At 48.9% G+C, this 22,129-nt stretch overlaps 2 protein-coding genes across 15 annotated transcripts in view; one reads left to right on the forward strand and one right to left on the reverse strand.

Annotated features, from left to right (window-relative positions):
- TSTD2 (thiosulfate sulfurtransferase like domain containing 2) overlaps nucleotides 1–22,129 on the forward strand; it is a 58,469-nt gene that overhangs the window by 34,219 nt on the left and 2,121 nt on the right. For 3 of the 6 annotated variants that reach the window (XM_065549906.1, XM_024108516.3, XM_065549905.1), the window contains 3 exons: nucleotides 2,553–2,691; nucleotides 4,838–5,063; nucleotides 13,586–13,925. In XM_065549906.1, coding sequence (XP_065405978.1) covers nucleotides 2,553–2,691; nucleotides 4,838–5,063; nucleotides 13,586–13,739 — 519 coding nt within the window. In that variant the 3' untranslated portion in view covers nucleotides 13,740–13,925. Of the gene's footprint in view, nucleotides 1–2,552; nucleotides 2,692–4,837; nucleotides 5,064–12,878; nucleotides 13,059–13,585; nucleotides 16,923–22,129 lie in introns of those variants that run through there. The other 3 variants (XM_005283491.4, XM_005283494.4, XM_005283493.4) reach the window with 3 other exon arrangements.
- TMOD1 (tropomodulin 1) overlaps nucleotides 8,948–22,129 on the reverse strand; it is a 108,685-nt gene continuing 95,503 nt past the window's right edge. For 6 of the 9 annotated variants that reach the window (XM_065549911.1, XM_065549907.1, XM_065549913.1 and 3 more), the window contains 5 exons: nucleotides 17,280–17,410; nucleotides 14,773–14,880; nucleotides 14,295–14,438; nucleotides 13,750–13,894; nucleotides 8,948–10,487 (listed from right to left, as the gene is read on the reverse strand). In XM_065549911.1, coding sequence (XP_065405983.1) covers nucleotides 10,423–10,487; nucleotides 13,750–13,894; nucleotides 14,295–14,438; nucleotides 14,773–14,880; nucleotides 17,280–17,410 — 593 coding nt within the window. In that variant the 3' untranslated portion in view covers nucleotides 8,948–10,422. Of the gene's footprint in view, nucleotides 10,488–11,687; nucleotides 11,753–13,749; nucleotides 13,895–14,294; nucleotides 14,439–14,772; nucleotides 14,881–17,279; nucleotides 17,411–22,129 lie in introns of all 9 variants that reach the window. The other 3 variants (XM_065549912.1, XM_065549910.1, XM_065549909.1) reach the window with 2 other exon arrangements.

The raw sequence follows: 22,129 nt of genomic DNA on the forward strand, positions 1-22,129 counted from the left end.
CTTGAAGAATGCCCCTGCCGGGTCTAGTTTACATAACCCAAAGGTGGAATATTACACAAACAGGCCTCCACCGCAGCATCCTCGCTGGATGGGGAAGGGGCTATGTAAATCTTAAGCGGATTTTATGGACTATGTCCAGGTCCTGTACCAGCGAGGCCCTCTGCACTCCGGAACTCTCTTCTGGAGCCAGGGTAGGGTCTCTCTCCTCTTGGGTCTAGGTCCCCCTAGAGGTCAAACCATAAACAAACTAGGGAAATGCAACCTAGATGGAGCTACTATAAGGTGGGTACAAAACTGGTTGGAAAACCATTCCCAGAGAATAGTTACCAGTGGTTCACAGCCATGCTGGAAGGGCGTAACGAGTGGGGTCCTGCAGGGATCAGTTCTGGGTCCGGTTCTGTTCAATATCTTCATCAGTGATTAAGATAATGGCATACAGAGTACACTTATACAGTTTGTGGATGATACCAAGCTGGGAGGAGTTGCAAGTGCTTTGGAGGATAGGATTAAAATTCAAAATGATCTGGAGAAATGGTCTGAAGGATATAGGATGAAATTCAATAAGGACAAATGCAAAGTACTCCACTTAGGAAGGAACAATCAGTTGCACACATACAAGATGGGAAATGACTGCCTAGGAAGGAGTACTGCGGAAAGGGATCTGGGGGTCATAGTGGACCACAAGCTAAATATGAGTCAACAGTGTAACACCATTGCAAAAAAAGCAAACATCATTCTGGGATGTATTAGCAGGAGTATTGTAAGCAAGACACGAGAAGTAATCCTTCCGCTCTACTCCATGCTGATTAGACCTCAACTGGAGTATTGTGTCCAGTTCCAGGCACCACATTTTAGGAAAGATGTGAACAAATTGGAGAAAGTCCAGAGAAGAGCAACAAACATGATTAAAGGTCTAGAAAACGTGACCCATGAGGGAAGATTGGGGGAAAAAATGGGTTTGTTTATCTGGAAAAGAGAAGACTGAGAGGGGACGGGATAAGTTTTCAAGTACATAAAAGGTTGTTACAAGGAGGAGGGAGAAAAATTGTTCTTCTTATTCTCTGAGGATAGGACAAGAAGCAATGGGCTTAAATTGCAGCAAGGGAGGTTTAGGTTGGTCATTAGGAAAAACTTCCTGTCAGGGTGGTTAAGCACTGGAATAAATTGCCTAGGGAGATTGTGGAATCTCCATCATTGGAGATTTTTAAGAGCAGGTTAGACAAACCCCTGTCAGGAATGATCTAGATAATACTTAGTCCTGCCATGAGTGCAGGGGACCAGACTAGATGACCTCTCGAGGTCCCTTCCAGTCCTATGATTCTATGACAGCCCTTTCTCAGAAGAACATGTAATTCCTCTGATCTGGGGCTCCTGCTGCTTCCTGGTGAAGTCCTTCCGTTGGGATCAGGTTTCACTGAGACGTGGCATCCATCCTCCTTTTCAGAGCCTCTCCCACTCAGGAGCACATTTCCTTTCCCGGTGACCCCCCCCCCCCTCACCAGCTCCCCTGAGAAGTTTTCCCATTGAGAGCATTCTCTTTCTGTGTTCTGGGGACCGTTTCTCTTCCCCGAAGTCTATGTTGTCTAGGGAGAGCCCTCTGGGAGCAGCTGCCTAGCCAGCTCCCCTGAGGAGTTCATTCCCTGGGTACTTCCTGCCTGAGCCCATGCCATCCTTCATAAGGCCTAGGTTTTCCTTAACTGATTAACTACTGCCCAGCTGCTTAGGTTGTCTGTTATTCCCAGATGGGTCTGGGCTGGCTCCTCTTCAGCAGAGCCTGGCACAGGTAGGCTGGGAGCTGACTGCCTTTGGGGCCAGCTGCCCTGTGCCATGCGCTCATCACCCCAGTATCGGAGCACCTCACAGTCATAATCCTCACAAGACTCCTGGGAAGCTCTGAAGGCTTATCCTCTTTCACAGACAGGGAACTGCGGAACTAGATAGATTAAGTGACTGGCCTGAGGTGTCAGAATGGATCAGTGGCAGAGCTGGACATGGAGTCTAGATCTCCCAGGTCCTAGTCTAGCACCCCGTCCGCCTGACCAGCCTCCCTCTCTCACATCTCTATTCCTTATCCCCTGGCCAGAGAGAGCAAGAGATCAGTCCAGAGAAAGTTTATCTGGAGATATGAGGCGTGATCCATTTACACCAGTGTAAACCCAGAGGAAATCCACTGAAGTCCCTAGAATTACACTGGTGTAAAACTGGTGTAAGTGATGGGCGAATCTGGCCCTAAGAGCTGTTACTGTATAATGCAGCGACCGTTCTTCAACCTAGTGTCCTCTTGGGCCTGGAGCTGGGCTGGATTTCCACAAACACCGTTCAGTAACCGCAGACGCAGTGACCCTTTGGCCCCGTGTCAATCAGCCACTATTCAATATTGGCAGCCACAGAAATACCCAGTAGGGACTCACCATGGGCACATGGGTCTTATGGCTGTCACCGGGATATTGCTCCTTTTCCTAGGCGTCTGGTTCCCTGTGCGTGCACTGGGCAGTCTGGCACAGCCGTCTGGGACAGCCTAAGCTAGGTTTCTGGTACTTTGTTTTCAACAGGCTGCATGCAGGGAGGTTTACCAGCTCAAGGGTGGCATCCACAAGTACCTGGAAGAGTTTCCGGATGGGTTCTACCGGGGGAAGCTGTTTGTGTTTGACCAACGTTACACCATCTCTGCCAATGAAGATGTCATTGCAGGTAGGGCCATCACGTCTCAGATCACAGAACGAGAGCTGTCAGAGTCACCCCAGAGCCCTCTAGGATAGAGGCTCGCATACTGTGGCCTGGGGAGCACCCGCAGCAGAGAGCAGGCTGGGCTCAGGGGTGCTGGCCTTGCTGCCTTGTTTCCAGCTACTGAATTGCTTTAAGGACAGCTAAAAATCCATGGAATGCTGTAGAAGTGCAGGACTCACCCCTGCGGCGCCTCCTGCTGGTTGTCCTTGGGAATTAGCTCTCCCAGCCTTGGAGCGCCCTCTGCAGGCAAGTGATCCGCCTTGCCACTGGCCCTGTGTCCCTCCCAGGACCCGGTGCCCCTTTCTCTGGGTGCTGCCCCTGGCAGTACCCCCACAGTTCTGGGTCTCCCCCTCCTAGGGGAACCCCCACCCACTACCCCCACTTCGCCTCAGTCTTGGCTACTGCCCAGTCTCCATCTAGTCCCCGTTCACTGGGGCAGACTGCAGTATCAGCCACTCATCACAGGCAAAGGGGTTCGGACCTGCTGCCTTGGCCTACCCCTGGGCTGCCTCCTGCAACGCAAGTGCCCCTTTGGCCTTACCCTAGGCCTGCAGCCTGGGGCTTTCCTAGGCCGGAGCTCCCCAGCTCCCTTGGCCTTTCCCCAGCCCTGCTCCACTCTAGGCACTTAGTTAAGCTCCCTGCAGCCAGGCCCTGCTCCCTCTCAGACCAGAGAGAACCTGTCTGTCTGCCCCTGGCTTCCCTGCCTTTATAGGGCCAGCTGAGTCTGGGGCGTGGCCACAGCTGAGGCTGCCTCTCAATCAGCCCAGCCTAAGGCTCCCAGCCCCAGCCCTCTCCAAGGGCTGGCTTTTAACCCTTTCAGGCCAGGAGCGGGTAACCATCCCGCTACAAATGCTTTCCTAATACGGCGTTTCTGACTGCCAATGGCTCAGGGATCTCTGTGATCAGGAGTGAGGGGGAGGTTGTCTGCACGCAGGGCTGGCAGGGCAGGGGCCACGAGATAATGTTTCTGTGACGTCATGGACAGCACAGCACACTGTCCCATGGGGAGGAGCCGCTAGTAATGTAGGTCGCTAGCACGACTAGCCCCTTGACACTGATCAAACCATTCTGAGCCAGCACAGCACTAGAGACCGAGCCACTATTCGGAGTCGGCTCCACTAACCAGAAAACCTGGTAGCAACAGCCCACGGGGCGCTTGGCTGTTCCTGGCTTTCAAGGCTTATGCAGCCCAGAGAATTGTATTTCACGCTAGTAAAAGTTGAAGATGGGTGAACACACCCTGGCTTTCCAGCTGGGCGGCGCTTCAGCTGTTCGGCTCCAGCTTGCTGGTGAGAGGTGACCAGCAAAGGACTTGGGCTAAGCTTGCCTGTGGCTTTTCTGCTACATCTGAAGAGGAGTCAGTGCTTTCTTATGCTCAGAGGATGGTGCTGCTGTCTCTGGATAGAGAACCACTTTGAGCTCAATCGCACCTGACTCGACTTATTCATTTGCCATAAGTTGATCCATCTGGAAGGTGACAGGCGTAGTGCTGGGAATAAAATGTCCTTCTGAGGCCCTGGCCGTGCTCAAGAGGGACTGAAGGGGAAGCGGCACGGCTCAGTGAGCAGCTGCCCGCTGGACTAGTCAGGTTAGCTCCCAGCAGTGCAGCGGAGTCGGGAGGAGAGCTGCTCAGTAAAGGACAAGTTGTGTGCTGGGTTGTTTAGGGATGTGTAGCCTTAGGACTCTGTCCCCCAAAGCCTGAGAGCAGATTCCAGATGCAGCCCTACCATTCCTGTTTGCACACGAGAGCCACAGGGAGGCCCGGGCCACTGCCTAGGGACAGCCAGCTCCTGCGCATGGGGCCCTGGATGGCAGGAAGGAGTTTGCCTTAAGCTTGTTAGCATCGAAATCAAAGTAAAAAGCCCCTTTTGTGGGCAGGGGCTAGTTCTCATTCTGACGAGGAAGGGCAGGGAAGCAGGGCCAGAGTGAGACTGCAATACCCTGGAAGATGAAGGGTCACCATTTGAATGAATTTTGGCAGCCCATTCAGCCCAGACTGCAGGACATTGTCAAGGCAGAGCTGGATTGCCTAGCAGGAAAGCACAGTACCCCAGTGCAAGTGGGATAAACAAGGCAGGATGGGTTTTAACTCCACTTCTCCTCTCCCCAGAATGCAGGTACTGCAGGACGCTCTGGGATCAGTACAAACTGTGCTCCAGCCTGCACTGCCGGCAGCTCGTCCTGACCTGCCCAAGCTGTCGAGCGAAGGGACTCACGGCTTGCTGCCCCGTTTGTCAGGAGAAAGGGCTCAAGCTGGCTTCAAACCCTTCTGGACGGATGGTCAAGGAGGAATGTGACTGCACGGACAGACGGCAGCGGGTCCCAGTCAAACACATGTAAGAGATGCACAGGAAAATGTTAGACATTCAATAATATACACTCACATTCTAGGGCATGGGGCTTCCGAAGGTGGGTGCCCGCTTCCCAGTTATTTTCATTGGATTTGTACATTGAGACCCCTGAGGGGGCTTTGAATCGCTCAGCCCCAGTGTCTCTTTAGCATTTGACAGTGAACCATGAACTACCCCCTGGCCAAGTGTAAATTAATGGAGCATCAAACACCACAGTGGTGCTACAGGATTCCTCCCACTGCAGCAAAGTTACTGTTCTGCCTCCCACAATGTGGTGGGCACCAGGGAGAACTTGATGATTACAGCACATGCCATGGGATTTGGCCACTCACAACCAAGCAGGAGCCAGAAGGTGAAGGAACAAGCAAGGTCTGTGCTGGCTTTGCCAGCATCATTGAGCCATGTGTATCCTGGGCCCACCCCACAGACTCTGCACGGGCTAGGGAGATGGAGGCAGCAGGTTTTTAATCACTGGGAACAGAAGCAGACTGTGGTTGAGGCTATTTTCCACATAAACACCAGCAGCCAGTCTTCTCTCCCTTCCACCAGTGTAAGTCAGGCTAGCTACACAAGTCCCTGGGTTCACACTAGCGACCAGCAGGTGTGAGACCAGACACTGGACCCACGACTTCATCAGAGCAAAAGCTGGAGACACTCAATGGCCATGTACAGCCTCAGGCATGTTCATCTGATGGGGCATGTTGTGTGGGAAGAGGGAGAAGTGTAACCCACTCACTGCCCCTCTCTCGTGGCAGTCAGTGTCCATGTCCTGCCATGCGGAAGGGAATTCACGTGACTGAGTTTTTAAATGTCCAAGATCCAGCCCTGAGCCCAGGACTTGCATTGTGCTGTGTGTGCTGCAGAAAACTGGCACGGTTCTGAAATGCATTGAAATGCAGCCATTTGCTGAGGAAAGCACAGGGGCATGATGTAAATAGTAATGAGCACCGTAGGAGTGGTGGTGTGTGGAGTCCCGACGTGATTGTGTGCAATGGACACACGAGAGCCGTGCAGCCCGAGGGGGTTAAATGCATCTCCATGCATCCAGAGTGGTACTGCTACACTTATTGGCATGGACTGTGTAGTTCTGCTGCTGCTGTTTCCCCTTTGAAACGTATGCCCCCATCTGTACCGGTAAAGTCAGTGGCTAGGTCCTGACAATGGCTTTTAAAAAACTCTTTGCTCAGTGTCACAGGGTCTGCTACTCACTGCTCGGCAGCGCCTCCTTGTGGCTCTTCTGGGGAACTAGCTCGCCACTGTCTGGCGGTCGTTCAGCCTGTTGCCTCTGTCACTTTCACTGCAGCCCTTTGCTCTCTGCAGCGCTGCTCCTTCATGGCTTAGCCCTCTGGTCAGGTCACCCTCAGTCTCCCTTCCTCAAAGGCTCAGGCCGTCTCCATCTCCAGTGCACTGCCTGTGCCACTCCCGCACGGGCTGGTAGGGGAACCTAGGCCTGCCCTCTACACCAGTCTCCAATCCAGGGACCCTCAGCCCAGCATGTCAGGTCTGTCCCTGTCACCCTTTACTGCTCCTCCTTCCCTGGGGCTGTGTCCAAGCCTGCCTTGGTCACGCGCTACTGTCCCACTTGTACCAGGGAGGGTGCCTGCAGGCTCACCTCCCTGCAACCCCCTCCTCCCCTACCTGTTCCTGCCCGGGTGGGCTGTGATCTCCACCAGGCTCACTGCCCCCGTAGCTCCCCAGCAGGTGCAGCCTAAGGCTCCTTGGCCTCTCTTGCCACTTGACCCCATCCATGCTAGTGTGGGGGGATGCCCCATCACACTCCATTTCTACAGTTGCTTATTGTCAGTTACAGCCATTTTATTTTCCATGCGGGCTGTAAAGGGACCTTTTCCCTTTCCAGAGTGGGGGGGGAGGAAGGCATTGCAGCAGACTTAGATTTGATGTTAATTTAATGCACTGGTTGTGTTAAATCCCACAGCAAGGCCTGACTTCTCTGACATTGTTCCCATGACTACCTGCTCAACAACTGCCGGGGTGCTGCTTTGTGTTCCCCAAGCTGGGCTTTCAAACCTGCTTTAAGCTCCACTGTGGGACCCTTCCCCAGAGCTGATATTAGGTGGTGATGATAATGCAGGGGCTGAGACCAAGCCTCTGATGTGACTAATGAGGCCCACTGACAACACTGGCTTTTGGCAGGCCCCTATTTCCCTTGGTAGCTGGTGTCCCCAGCCCTGGGTCGATGCTTGTTTGCTTGCAGCACCTTTCCCAGGTGTGTTGGTGCGCTGGCCTAGGTGCAGCGTCCTGCCCTCAGGCACACGTTGCATTCCTAGCCTACATCATTGCCACTAGCTGTGGTTGGGAACAGGAGCCCACAACTGGTATGTTGCACTGTGGTATTTTTCAGGTGTTCTGTTTTAAAGCCCCCGACCAGCTGACAAACCTACCGCCTAGATGACCATCCTGTAACTCCCACAAGAGGCCCTGCCTGGGTCCGTTTTCAGTACAAATGGGAAACCGTGTCAACGGTATATTAGTGTGAACTTCTAAAACTGCCACGGGGACCCATCATCCTTGGCGCTGCCACAGAGCTGTACGAACACTCTTCATCCGTGCGCAGGCTGCTCTTATCCCTTTGGAAACCTCTGAATGGCAGCTGGGCTTCCGCTCATTCCTAAGCAAGCAGCCTGCTAACCAGGTGCTGGTCTATGGAGGGTTTCTGGCCCCTAGGAGGGGCTCTGCCCCCAAACCACACTGCGTCCTGCCCCCTAGTGTTGAGAAAGTCTCCCCATTACCCATGCCAGGGGTGAGATGGCCAGGTGGGTCAGGCGCTGGCGAAGGAGGCTGGACCAGTGCTGAGTAGGACATAGGCCCAGACCTGCTACAAGGCAGGAGAAGCAATAGGCTCCTTTATGCAGGGGGTGAGGTGGTTCCAGTGCTTTGTGGGGGAGAAGCAGGAGACTGGGGGATTGCTATTCTGGAGCGGGAGGGAGCAGGAGGTAAGGGGGGGCAGCTGCCCCCATGACTGTTTCACTCATCTCCAGCATAGAAGGCAAGTACATTCCATGTCCTCCATATTCTAAGGGTTAGTGCATAGGCAACCCTGGGGTCTGCCTGTGTGCTGGTCTTTGTTATCTACATCTAAAGAACCACTGACACAACTTGAAACGCTGACTCGCCGTTTAGCTGACTCAGCACAACTGCTGTGACTCCTCTGAGACGGTACCTTAGCTCCCTGGCTCGGCAGTTCCAAGCAGGAGAGTCTGCGCACTAGCAGGCATGGTGCTCGCTGTAGGGAGGGATCCCCTTTTCCTCAAGAGCTAGTGACCATCATTACTACTCGACAGCACAGCTGGTACAGAGCCTGATGCTTTTCCCCGGGCAACTGTGCAACGCCTTGCTCTGCTTGGTAAGCGCTTGCTCACTTACCCATGTAATTCCAGCACAGTCACCAGCATGAGTATGCCTGTCACACACAAGCCCAGAGTCCTCCCATATTATGTTTCAACTGCCAGGGGAGTTTAGATGCTACTACAGCCTGGAAAAGGGACAGGTTATTGCTTAAAATCCTCCTCTCAGGTCTGCAGGGCAGGGTCCCTCTTAGCGCATTCTGCACTGTCCCCACACACCCAGCTTCCCCCTGGGCATCAGGGCGAGCAGCATTTACCGTCCGGGGGAGAACAATTTCCATTCCCCTGAGTCAGTGGGAGAGCAGACACTGATGCTGGGTTGGTTCTGTGCAAATCTGAGCAGGCAACTTTGCCGCTAGCTATCGAGTGGCATCTGGCCTGATGTTTTCATTGATTTTTCTAAAGCCTTTGGGAGGCTAGCATTGGGCTTATCGTGCCGCTTTCTGGTTTTGCAATATTCTCTAATCTTTTGTGTAGGGTTTTACAAAACACTGCACTGAAGCATTTTATTTGTGATTTTGGACACATTTATTACCATTTGAAGAGCAACAATCAAACACGTTTGTATTTCCCACTCAAGGTTAAAGTGATATAGCAAATCAGGGCCAAAGCCTGCAATCCTGATTCATGCAAAAATTCTGTTGAAATGAGTGGCCGTTTTGCTGTACCCCAAGGCACAGACTGCAGAACTGCACTGGGAACAGCAGCAGGCAGAGGTTGTGTATTAGATTGTTGGGATGGATTCTTTAGTGTATAAACAAAGGCCACCATCTGGCAATGGCTCTGCATGGGCAGACTTCCTGCTGTGCAGCCCAGGCTCCCCCTGGAGTCAGTGGGATTGAGGTGGGTTAATGGAACTCACTGCATGCTCAGAGGCTGCATGTGTCCCTAGAAAGGTAATGGGGTTTTATCACCACACAAACCCAACTGCCTGGTGTGTTTATCCAACTCCACTCAAATGGCATCCTGGACTACATGGATTCACAGGCAGGGTATTTGCAAGTAATTTCTTTATTAGGGTGCACTATTCAGAAATTTGGGATGTTGGTAAAATAAAATCTCTAGCAGAACAAGAAGTTTTACAGATAAATAAAACGGTCATCCAGCCAGAAACCCAGAATTACGAGTCAGGGCTCCAGCACGACCCAGTAAAAGCACAGGAGGCACATTTCCAGAGAAAATCCAGGGGGAAATCCTGCCCCTATTGAAGTCAATGAGAGTTTGCGCTTGACTTCAGTGGAGTCAGGATTTCATTCCCAATCTCTTAAAGCAATGGTTTTACATATCCATGCAAAAGGAGACAGGAAGATTTTAACGTCCCATCTAATACCTACTGCTCTGTTTTTATGGAGCCATTACTTTATAATCAGTGGCCTTACGTTCCTTTCATTGGGTGGGGGGCAATAAAAAAGACGAATTCTTTTGGGGGAAAAATATGGGTGCTTTTAACATCCTGTCTGCAAATAAAATCAGCAAATGATGGTAATTAATTGTAATTTACAAGTCCTCAAAAGGGATGGGATAGCATTGTGGTGGGAGAGTAGAAATGCTTGTCAAACAGATAAGCAAGTTGAAACAATAAAGTATTTTTTTAAATACTTATGCAACTTGTGTAGAGCAGTAATTTTTTCCACTCATGCATAACACATCCTAAATATATCTGAAACACCACACAGGAAATCCTAAGCGAAATTAAGTCATGGGTGAATTAACAGTCACTTTTGTGCTGTGATGTATTCTAAACCAAGACTGCTTAAAATTGGCAACTTGTAACTGGACTGACTCGGCTTGACTCTAAAGAAAACATCATTAGTGATATTTGATCAAATCGTCACCTACAATCGCTAGTTAATTTAAACCTTTAGTGCATAATTATGCAACACAGAACTGAGGCACCACAGATATTTTGTGCAGGCACTTTGCCTTCGGATTTCCAGGGTATAGCACAAACCATCAGGCACGATCTTCACAGCCGGGAACTACACCCCAATTCGGCACTTGGGATAGAAAGGCCCATTCAAGTCTGCAAGTCTCCTCTTCCTCACTGAAAAAAAACAGGAACAAGGGTCAGTCAAGGTAGACGCTGCACACGTGGATAGCAGGTGTATCCACAGACAGTTTAAAACCAGAACAAAACTCATGTGATGGGAAACGTTTGGGGGGTTTTCCATAGATTTTAAGGCCAGAAGGGACAACTAGATCATCTAACCCGACCTCCTGTATAGCTCAAGCCAGAGAATTTCACCCAGTTACGCCGGCATTGAGCCCAATAACGTGTGTTAGGCTAAAGCATCTCTTCCAGAAAGGTATCCAGTCTTTATCAGAAGACATCAAGAGATGGAAAATCCACCACTTCTCTTGGGTGTCTGTTCCAGTGGTTAATCGCCCTCATTAAAAATTTGTGCCTAATTTTTAATTTGAATGCATCTGGCTTCAGCTGCCATCCATTGATTCAGGGTTGAGATTTTCAAAGCAGTCCAGAGGATTTAGCCTCATCTCTTCTATTAAAGTTTATGTGTGACCTTGAGAACACAGACCAGGGTCTTTAACATCAGTTTAAAAATCTACGTTGTTTTAAAAAAAAAGCCCCAAAATTGAAGTAACTATCATCGACTTCTAATGGGGACAGAGTTCATAGGGTTCTGTTAAACAAGAGTTTGCTAGCTCAGTTACATCCCTCCCTGATTGCTTCTCGTCAGGTAGAGATCAGCATATAAGAGGCAGGGACAGAATAGCTGGTGAATGCCTGCAGCTGCACAAGGGGAGTATGGCTTCTTATCCAGTCCTTATCTTTTACTGCTTCCTTATAGCTTAATACAGGCCTTCCTACCTCAGAGAAAGTGTCCCTGCCCAAACAGGCTTTCCCTCATTAATCTCTGAGCTACGTTTTTCTGCTCCTCTCCACACATTAGTGAGCATTTTCAGAGAAGGTTTTAAAGTGGATACATACACAGTTTATTTATTTGAAATAAATACAGAGGAAAAGAAAAAGCAGCCAGAAAAGGGAGATTGCAGAAATTAGCTCATAGGATGAATGTAAAAATCCTTCCCTCCCTCTAGCATGCTAGATCATACAAAGTACCCTGAAGAACAGGAGTGCCTGCAGCTGAGCCAAGAGCAGTAAAACAGAAGCTAGAGAGAGTAAAAACAAGTTTGAGTTGAGCCAGGTGGTGGCAGCGGAGAGCACAAGTGGTGGAGCACAGATAGAGAGCTATTGCCAGTAGGGAAAAAATTCTGTCGGTACTTAGACATCGTCCAGTTGCAGAGCGGAGAAGTTATGCCAGGGGCCATCAGAGCGATGTAAACGAGCTGCAAACAAGAACCAAACCAGAGATCTTCTGTACAGTTCTCATGATCAAGGAGGCAAAATATACAACAGCTGCATGACAGGCAAAGTCACCAACTTATCAACCAAAAAGAAGCAGGAGTGAAAAATAAAACGTAGTTCCTTTTTTCTGATTAACATGGTGATGTGCATACATTCCAAGTTTATGAAAACCAGCTCTGATCCGAGAGTCAGTGAGCAGTGAATTTCTGGTTGAACATGTGGCTTTTATCCATTTACTAGTTCCTAGTAAGGAATCTATTTGTCAAAAAAAAAAAAAAAATTCCTCCATCTTTTTTATTGTCTGTATTGTCACAGACATAATTGTTGACAGGTATTTTGAAAAAAATTACCAAAATAATTGAAACCGATGTGATTATATTGGGTTATTTTGACAAATAAAATATGCAAAATTTTACAGAATTTTAAAATATTGTGCGCCAAATTTTCCATTTTTTGGTGCAGAATCCCCCCAGGAGTATTACACTGCCCTGCGAACAGCAGACTAGCTGGAGATAAAATCCAGTCCATTTGTTTAAAAACCTCAACAGGTTGAACACACACACAAAGTAATATACAGAAATCTGCAAGGAACAGAGAGCACCAAGTCATAAGTCAGTGCTTTTCAGCACAGCATTCCTTAGTCTCATTTAGAGGTACACCTCTACCTCGATATAACGCTGTCCTCGGGAGCCAAAAAATCTTACCGCATTATAGGTGAAACTGCGTTATATTGAACTTGCTTTGATCCGCTGGAGTGTGCAGCCCCGCCCCCCCCGGAGCACTGCTTTACCGCGTTATATCCGAATTCATGTTATAGCGGGTCGCGTTATATCGGGGTAGAGGTGTACTCTAATTCAGTAGCTTTTTAAATTGAAGTAGACTCACGTCGTAAAGGACACAAAATGGTTAGACTATGCTGGTGAACTATGTTAAGAGCAAAATATACGGCTCCAGTTTATTGCTGTTTATTCAGGGCAGACATTTATATGGTAAATCTTTTCCCAGGCACCTCCTCTTAGCCAGTCTGTCTAGGGAGCTGTTTGTTAATTTCATCCTTGTGTAAGCTCACTAGAAATGAGGTCGGTTCTTTTACTTGTGTTCCAACAGGCTCCACTGGGTACTCTTCCAGTTCAGCATGTGAGGCTGTTGCCAAGCAACTGTCAGTCAGCTAGTGCCCACAGCACTACCCAGATCAGTGAGAAATGATGGGGAAGTACTGTCATCGCATTCAGTTCTTTAACTTCAATTGGGGTGCCCAGATCGAACTGGGAACAGAATTTGGCCTTGTACCCCTAAACACACCTGATTCGTTCAAAAGAATGTGCCAAACTTGTCAGTCTTCAGAGCTTGACTCTTCTACTTGCCCTTTAAAGCGGGGATGGAAGCAGTGTTTGTGGAAGGGTGGCAGCCCAGGAAAGCGAAGGGCTCTGCTAATCCAGTTCAGGGCAGCAGCCGCCCGGGCTTCCCAGCACTAACCCTGCCAACTACGGCTTAACAAAGCACATGGAAATGCCAAACTCCCCAACACTAGAGCTCACTGCCTCTGAGTATCACTGGAGACCCTGTTTGGTTAAGGCCAGATTCTGCCACCCTTGCCCTGCACAGCATCTTACTCTGGACCAGAAGCCGATTGTCTTATTCACACTGAGTAGCGCTTTACTCCACCACCAGCCCAATGACCGAGTGGAACGGCTGGTGGAGCCGGTGTCTCTCAGCAGGAGAAAGCAGGAAGAGAATCAGGCTCTCCCCTAGCAAGCACCAGCCCCTTCCGATTCAAGTGGGTGAAATTTCACCTGACTTGTTTATTTCCATAGATGCTCGGTCAGTGTGCCCGCCAGAGAGCAGGAGGGGAAACACGCACCAGCTACATTCACAGCTGATGGGAATTGCCGAGAAGCACACCTCTGGGGAGCGCCAGCACCACGGACTATGGGGAGCATGGAAGAATGCACGCAAGCAGGCGTGTAGGCAGACTCACCAAGATCGTTGTTGTTCATCATGGCGTTAGATGCACGAAGCCGGGGACCTTGCTGTGTAAAGTGATACCCGAACTTCAAAAGGGAGCTATTTTTTTCTAACATGTTTGCAATCTCCATTTCCACCTTGTTGCCCAGCGGCTGGCTCTTTATTAAAAGAGAATGGAAAAGCAGGTTACAACTGAGGGCTGCCCTGTTATTTTGGTCTTTGATCCCCTGACTGCCTCCTGCTGACTCTACAGTACATCTCACAGTGCCAGCAAACATTGCACGGGGCCTCCCCCCACACTGCCCGGCCAGAACCTTCCGCACAGCGCTCTACAGCTCGGCCTCAGGGAGTTACTCCATTAGCTGGCAGTAATCCTCTATGTGGACTAGCCACTTGTCAAGCCATCTACACATACTATCCCCCACCACCAGTTGTTGGTTTTTTAGAGTGATTGTCTAGAAAACATCAGGTGAGCCAAACCCCACATTTTCTGATACAAGGCCCCCCAACAGAATATTTTTTATTCAATCTAAGAGGTCCAGTTGGGGTTTGTTTTACCTGGTTGTCAATTTTGAGCTCGATCAGTGAAGTATTGTGCTGGAGTGCTTCGATCAGAGCCAGGATCCCGGACCCAGAAATGAAGTTGGATTCCACATTCAAGCTCTTCAATACACCGTTGGCTTTTAACATCTCAGCCAGTGCCTACAGTCACAAATGGGAGAGCATTGGTATTGAATAATAAATAATAGGAAGAGTGGCCCAGTGCACTAGCCTGGGACTCTGGAGACCCGAGTTCAAGCCCCTACTTCTCCACAGGCTGCCTGTGACACCTTGGGCAAATCACTTAGTCTCTCTGTGCCTCAGTTTCCCATCTCTGGCATTTTTCATACAATATAAAGGTACAAAAAAGGGCACCAAGATTTTTTTCCTCTTTGCAGGTTGCTTTAAACAATTTCTCTTGCAAGACAACAATTCCACTTACAACCTTCCCACAGCAATTAGCCTGTCATCACACACAACAAGGTCTGGTACTTACATAGGCTACCGGGTCATTGCTTCTTGTTCCTATTATGCTTAACTTCTTTACATAGGAATTATTCTTCAGTGCTTCAGCATATGCTTTTAAAGTCGGTATGGGAATATTCTGTAAAAAGAAGGCCCAGAAAGGCAGTCATCTTTATTCAGATTCCCGGTACACTCCTTAAACAACTATTTTAAAAAGGAGCGTGCACTGGGTGGATGAAATACAACAAGCTTTCTTTATAGTGGAAATGGCACAACTGGATTATTTAGGAAGAGGCAGAAAGCTAAACCTAGATCGTAAAGTAGTGCTTGTAGTCAGCATGGCCCAAGCAGCACAGGAATGCCTGATCCCAGCGCTGCCACTCACTCACTCACTGCCTGGATTTGGGCAAGTCACCTCACCACATTTTGGGTTCCCCACTTGTCAGATGCGGCCAGTACTCACCGGCTCACCTCCCTGGGCATTGTGGGGCTTTATGGAGCTAAGGTTTACAGAGTGCTTTGAGTAGGTAAAGCACAGGGTGTACATGAGTTCTACTATTGCTATCGCACTGCACCAGCCACCGACAAGTCATGGCTGGGAAATAATCGCCCTCCTCAGGCCTGGATCCAGTGAGCGGCCTGCATGGCGCTTATGCCGGAAGGCTCCACTTGCAGGATCACAGCCTGACCCTGACAGTTAAGCAGCTCGTGGAGGGGCAGTGTATCCTCAACTCTCAGAATCAGGCCCACTCTTCTCCCTCCCTCTGTCACTGGTGACTTTCGGAGGAGAACTAGGAGAGTTTGGCAAGTATCTGTGTGCCCGTTCCGAGCTCTCACAAGCTAAGAGTATTTTTTTCCCATTCAATACTTTACAAACCCTTTTCAGACGGTGATAACTTCCAAGTGACTCTTTAAAATTTCAAACTGACCATTTCCATAGTCCTCAATGAGGAGTGCTTCCCCGGGATCACTGGCGTGCTATGGCTTTAACACGACTATTCGTATGCCCAGCTGTGAATAGTGCAGTCATGGATCTTTGGCCATGTTTTCAGAAGTGGCACTTCAGATCATTAGTCCAACTAGAGACGTCTCGAGAGCCCCTGCCACCTGTGAGTCAGGCTCCATTCCAGGGGTCTCAAGTTGCACCCCCAAGTCACAAGTCACTTTTGAAAATGCAATCCTTTATCTATGAAACGTTGCAACTGGCTGGATGTGCACACGTGCCAGGGTTTTAAGGACTGTGCGCATGCAGTTAATGGCACCAGCATTGCTAACTGCACACACAGGAACCTCATCTGCATTTATCTGAATACATAATCACTCAAACACATACAGAGGGCATAGGCCGGCAAGGAAGGGAGCTGAAGCCATTATCATTCAGCTGGCGTGTATGTATTTGGTGCTGTGTGTGCATTTAAAAGGTGACCTACAAAGCTGTGCATGTGCCCTGATTTGCTTCTTTATGGGAGGTCTGTGGAAAAAAGAAAGAGCTGGTAGGGAAGAGTGGGTAGTTCTGCTTGTTTTAACTTGAGTATTTGGTTTTACCTTCCATGGTTGGACTGGACTAGAAAACAGTAATGGGTGCTTTCCCAGCCGCCAAACGAAAACAGCAACGAAGGCATGTTGCCCATGCACAGGAGTTCAAGAGAAGTTAACAGAAACCAAGTTTTTAACAGCCTGACTAGAACTCCTTTCCCTCTCCTTTAGCAGGTTTAAGGAGAAATATAAGCATATACAAGCACAATTTCTTGTCCTTTGCATGTCACCTTTAACAAGAAAAGCCCAGAGAAAACCCTAGATTTTAATGAGCCATGTCAGGTAATGTAGAATGGTGGTTTCTCACAGCACCTTTTAACTTCACAGCCATGCACAGATGCCTATATGAGCTCTTTCATTACAAGCCATACCACATCGTTCAGTACCACACAGCCTTTGGCAGACAATACAGTATCATTAGCACAAGAGGGCAATGCGAAACACTGTCTTTTGTGTAATTAAATTACCAGCCTTAGTGTTACATCAGTGTAATTTTTCTGCACAGAGTTTTACTAATAAATTCCTGCAGTGAAGCAGCTAACATTGACCTAGGGACTCCGTGTGTATTATTTTGAAAGCTCCTTGCTCTGCCAGTCTTGCACCGTGTTTGTACATGGCATCTAGCCACATGCACTGTTAGCTTTCCCTGTAAATACAATGCAAACCCAAAGCACAGCATTTTTTCTGACTGTAGGTACGCTCTGATGACAGACTGTGAAACCCCCTCAAAAACATCCTAAAACAACCCAAAGCCAGATTCTGATGCCTAACTTCTGTTGAGCAGTGCCTTATTCTGCAAGCAGCCCTGTCGATTTCTACATAAGCAAGGAGTTCAGAATCTAACCATAACTTGTCCTTTTGCCAATAGTGGCCAACACAGGCTGCTGTGACAATAACCTATTCTTCTGCACAGCAAGGTGTGCTTGGCCTTTGTCCTCTAGATAACACACATCCTGTCTCCCTGTGAAGTGTTAATTGCCGTAGGAAGGGGAAACTGAATACCCTAATATTATTAAGGTTGACTTCCTCGAGTTTAGGGTCATTGTTCTTTACTCGTTCCAAAGTTTCTTCTACATCTGTTGAATTGGGTTCTTCATCAGGAACTGGTTTATATTGCGTGGGCTTAATCACACCTGCAATTAAAAAGCAACATGAAAAAAATCAGATGGGGTGGAAAGACACTTTCTTTAGGCCACTCTCAGTTTTGGGCTGTTTTTCTCCTGTCATAAAAAGGACACGAGGAAAGGAGGAATCAACTGGTTGATGAAGGTTCTAACTGAAGATATCAGGTCACGTAAGTAACCTTCATCTGTCTTGTCTGTTTAGACTGTAAATTTGTCAAGGCAGGGACTAGTTCTTACAATGTATGTATTGGGATGGGACCCCCCATCACTAAAAGCTACTACAGCCCCTCTGCATCTAGGGGCAGTAACAACTCACATCCTCTGAGAATTGGCACAGACGACACCCTACAACACACACACACACCGGTGGGTTAAATACGTACAGTGCCTGGCGCAAAGGGACTCTGATCTCAGTTGGATCTTGGCTGTAACATAAGGAGAGGTTACTTACTTGTATAGTAACTGGAGTTCTTTGAGACGTTCTCTCTCTATGGGTGCTTCACTTTAGGTGTGCATGCACGTGTGTGCTTTTGATAGGAGATTTGTGGTACCAGTGTGTGGAGTCCGTACCTACGCTCTATATATCCTAGTGCCCCAATCTGAGGGCATATGGGAAGGACAGTCCCTCTGCTGCTCCAGTTCCTTCTCACCCACGAAACCTGGCCAGAAGCAAGGACTCCAAAGTAGAGGGGAAGGAGGGCAGATAGCGGAGCACTCATACAGAGAGAGCATCTCAAAGAACTCCAGTAACTGCATGTGACAATCAGGGTCCTGACACCCCAAGGGGAGAACAGAGTCTGAACCCCAAAGAATAAGCTGTTGAATCAACTGGTTTTATGCAACTGTAAAAGTGTATCAAGTAAAGTCTTTTATGAAACGGTCTGAACATGTTTCAGAGTAGCAGCCGTGTTAGTCTGTATCCGCAAAAAGAAGAACAGGAGGACTTGTGGCACCTTAGAGACTAACAAATTTATTAGAGCATAAGCTTTCGTGGACTATAGCCCACTTCTTCGGATGCATCTGAACATGATGATCATTATGAGACTTGTACACAGCCTGGGGTTCTGTATGTATTTCTGTCTATAGAATAGTATGCTCATGGCCGGCACTGCAATGCCAAGTACGCCTCGCAGCAGGGAGCGGATCCTCCCTAGCTAGCTGCTCACATGAAGCTTAGGCCTTGTCTACACTACACAGTTTTGTCGATAATAGTTACGCCGCTTTAATTAAACTACTGTTGCATGTCCACACTATGCTCTTTGTGTTGGCAGAGTGCAACCACACTAGCAGCTCTTGCATCGACACAGAGAGCAGTGCATTGTGGTAGCTATCCACTGTGTAACTGGCTGCAAGGTGCTTTGGGAAGCGTTTGCAATGCCTCATGGGGCAGGTACAGCATCACATAAGGGGAGGGATAGCTCAGTGGTTTGAGCGTTGGCTTGCTAAACCCAGGGTTGTGAGTTCAATCCTTGAGGGGCCATTTGGGGATTGATCCTGCTTTGAGCAGGGGGTTGGACTAGATGATCTCCTGAGGTCCCTCCCAACCCTAATAATCTATGATTCTATGATGCAGGTTTCTCAATCCCATTGTTCCATGGGCATCCAACTAGATTGCCAGCTGCTTTTCAGCCCAAGTGTGTGGTGGGGAGAGGAGGGGTTGAGTCTGTGATGGAGTGTGTGTGTGTGTGTGTGTGAGAGAGAGAGAGTGGAGTGACAGAAACAGTGTATGTGTGTGTTGGGGAAGTGTGTGAGAGATTGCAGGGGGAGTATATATGTGAGAGAGAGACACAGTGTGTGTTGAGGAAGTGTGTGTGTTGGGGGACAGTGTGTCGGCAAGCTGTCTCTGTAAGTTCAGACAGCAGCCTGAGAAACCAATCCTGGAGGAGAGGGACACCCTCCCACATCTGCCCCCGGCTCTGCACAGCACAGCCGTCTCTTTCCCACATGCAGCAGCCCGCTCTGCCTGCCGCCGATTCCACATTAATGGTTCTGTGATTCCCTCCAAGTTCTCCCACAGCCTCCGCTCTCACCGCTGAGGAATGTCAAAGCTTCAGGGAGCTTTGCAAGGGGAGGTAGCTAGATGCAGGGCAGCCGAGTTCAAAACAGTGAGCAGAGCGGTCACAGTGGGCATTGTGGGATACTGGGGGAGGCCAGTTATGTCGACATAAAGAATGTCTACACTGATGCTTTGTCACTTCAATTTTGCTGCAAAAAGCTCCATGCCTCTTGTCGAGGTGGTTTTATTTTGTCGGCAACCCCGCCAAAAGTAGTGTGTACACCACACCTCCACTGTTTTGTCAGCAAAAGCTGACTGTTGCTGACGAAATCGTGTAGTGTAGGCAAGGCCTCACTTCAAGTACCCACCCGTTGTCCAGCCAAGAAAAGACAATGGTGGACCATTAGAATTCAGTTAACTTGAAACTAAAAAAACAAACCCCGTCTTGGAAAATTCAGGCCTTGTCTACACTACAGAGTTTTGTTAGCAAAAGGCAGCTTTTGGCAGCAAAACAGTGGAGGTGTGCACACTGCAGTGCCTTTTTTGGTGACAAAACTCTTCAGTTTTGGCGACAAAATAAAACCATCTCGACAAGAGACATGGGGTTTTTAGCAGCAAAGTGCCAGTGTAGACACCACGCTTGATTTTACTGCTTTAATTGGCTCCAGGAGGTGTCCCACAATGCCCATCCTGACCACTCTGGTCAGCAGTTCGAATGCTGCTGCCCTGCAACCATATAAACAACCAACCACCCCTCCCCATTTAAAGCCCCACGCATTTTTAAAGTTCCACTTCTTGTTTGCTCGGCATGAAGAGCTCACATCGCATCTTCCCAGCTGACCATGGTGGCTCCATGCTGCAACCCGGGTCCATCTCCCATTGGGACTAATGCAGAGCTGTTGGATCTGCTCAGTATTTGGGGAGAGGAGGCTGTGCAGTTGCAGCTGTGCTCCATAGGAATTTTGATACCTATGGGCAGATTTCTCATGGCTTGTGTGAAAAGGGATACAATCATAGAATCATAGAATCATAGAATATCAGAGTTGGAAGGGACCTCAAGAGGTCATCTAGTCCAACCCCCTGCTCAAAGCAGGACCAATTCCCAGCTAAATCATCCCAGCCAGGGCTTTGTCAAGCCGGGCCTTAAAAACCTCCAAGGAAGGAGACTCCACCACCTCCCTAGATAACGCATTCCAGTGTTTCACCACCCTCCTAGTGAAATAGTTTTTCCTGATATCCAACCTGGACCTCCCCCACTGCAACTTGAGACCATTGCTCCTTGTTCTGTCGTCTGCCACCACTGAGAACAGCCGAGCTCCATCCTCTTTGGAACCCCCCTTCAGGTAGTTGAAGGCTGCTATCAAATCCCCCCTCATTCTTCTCTTCTGGAGACTAAACAATCCCAGTTCCCTCAGCCTCTCCTCATAAGTCATGTGCTCCAGCCCCCTAATCCTTTTTGTTGCCCTCCGCTGGACTCTTTCCAATTTTTCCACATCCTTCTTGTAGTGTGGGGCCCAAAACTGGACACAGTATTCCAGATGAGGCCTCACCAATGTCGAATAAAGGGGAACGATCACGTCCCTCGATCTGCTGGCAATGCCCCTACTTATACAGCCCAAAATGCTGTTAGCCTTCTTGGCAACAAGATCACACTGTTGACTCATATCCAGCTTCTCGTCCACTGTGACCCCTAGGTCCTTTTCTGCAGAACTGCTACCTAGCCATTCGGTCCCTAGTCTGTAGCAGTGCATGGGATTCTTCCGTCCTAAGTGCAGGACTCTGCACTTGTCCTTGTTGAACCTCATCAGGTTTTTTTTGGCCCAATCATCTAATTTGTCTAGATCCCTCTGTATCCGATCCCTACCCTCTAGTGTATCTACCACGCCTCCTAGTTTAGTGTCATCTGCAAACTTGCTGAGAGTGCAGTCCATACCATCCTCCAGATCATTAATAAAGATATTAAACAAAACCGGCCCCAGGACCGACCCTTGGGGCACTCCGCTTGAAACCGGCTGCCAACTAGACATGGAGCCATTGATCACTACCCGTTGAGCCCGACGATCTAGCCAGCTTTCTATCCACCTTACAGTCCATTCATCCAGCCCATACTTCTTTAACTTGGCGGCAAGAATACTGTGGGAGACCGTATCAAAAGCTTTGCTAAAGTCAAGGAATAACACATCCACTGCTTTCCCCTCATCCACAGAGCCAGTTATCTCATCATAGAAGGCAATTAGGTTAGTCAGGCACGACTTCCCCTTGGTGAATCCATGCTGACTGTTCCTGATCACTTTCCTCTCCTCTAAGTGTTTCATAATTGATTCCTTGAGGACCTGCTCCATGATTTTTCCAGGGACTGAGGTGAGGCTGACTGGCCTGTAGTTCCCCAGATCCTCCTCCTTCCCTTTTTTAAAGATGGGCACTACATTAGCATTTTTCCAGTCATCCGGGACCTCCCCCGATCGCCATGAGTTTTCAAAAATAATGGCTAATGGCTCTGCAATCTCACCCGCCAACTCCTTTAGCACCCTCGGATGCAACGCATCCGGCCCCATGGACTTGTGCACGTCCAGTTTTTCTAAATAGTCCCGAATCACTTCTTTCTCCACAGAGGGTTGGTCACCTTCTCCCCATGCTGTACTGCCCAGTGCAGCAGTCTGGGAGCTGACCTTGTTCGTGAAGACAGAGGCAAAAAAATCATTGAGTACATTAGCTTTTTCCACATCCTCGGT

Source organism: Chrysemys picta, chromosome 6, assembly GCF_011386835.1.
Source record: "Chrysemys picta bellii isolate R12L10 chromosome 6, ASM1138683v2, whole genome shotgun sequence".
NCBI lineage: Eukaryota > Metazoa > Chordata > Testudines > Emydidae > Chrysemys > Chrysemys picta.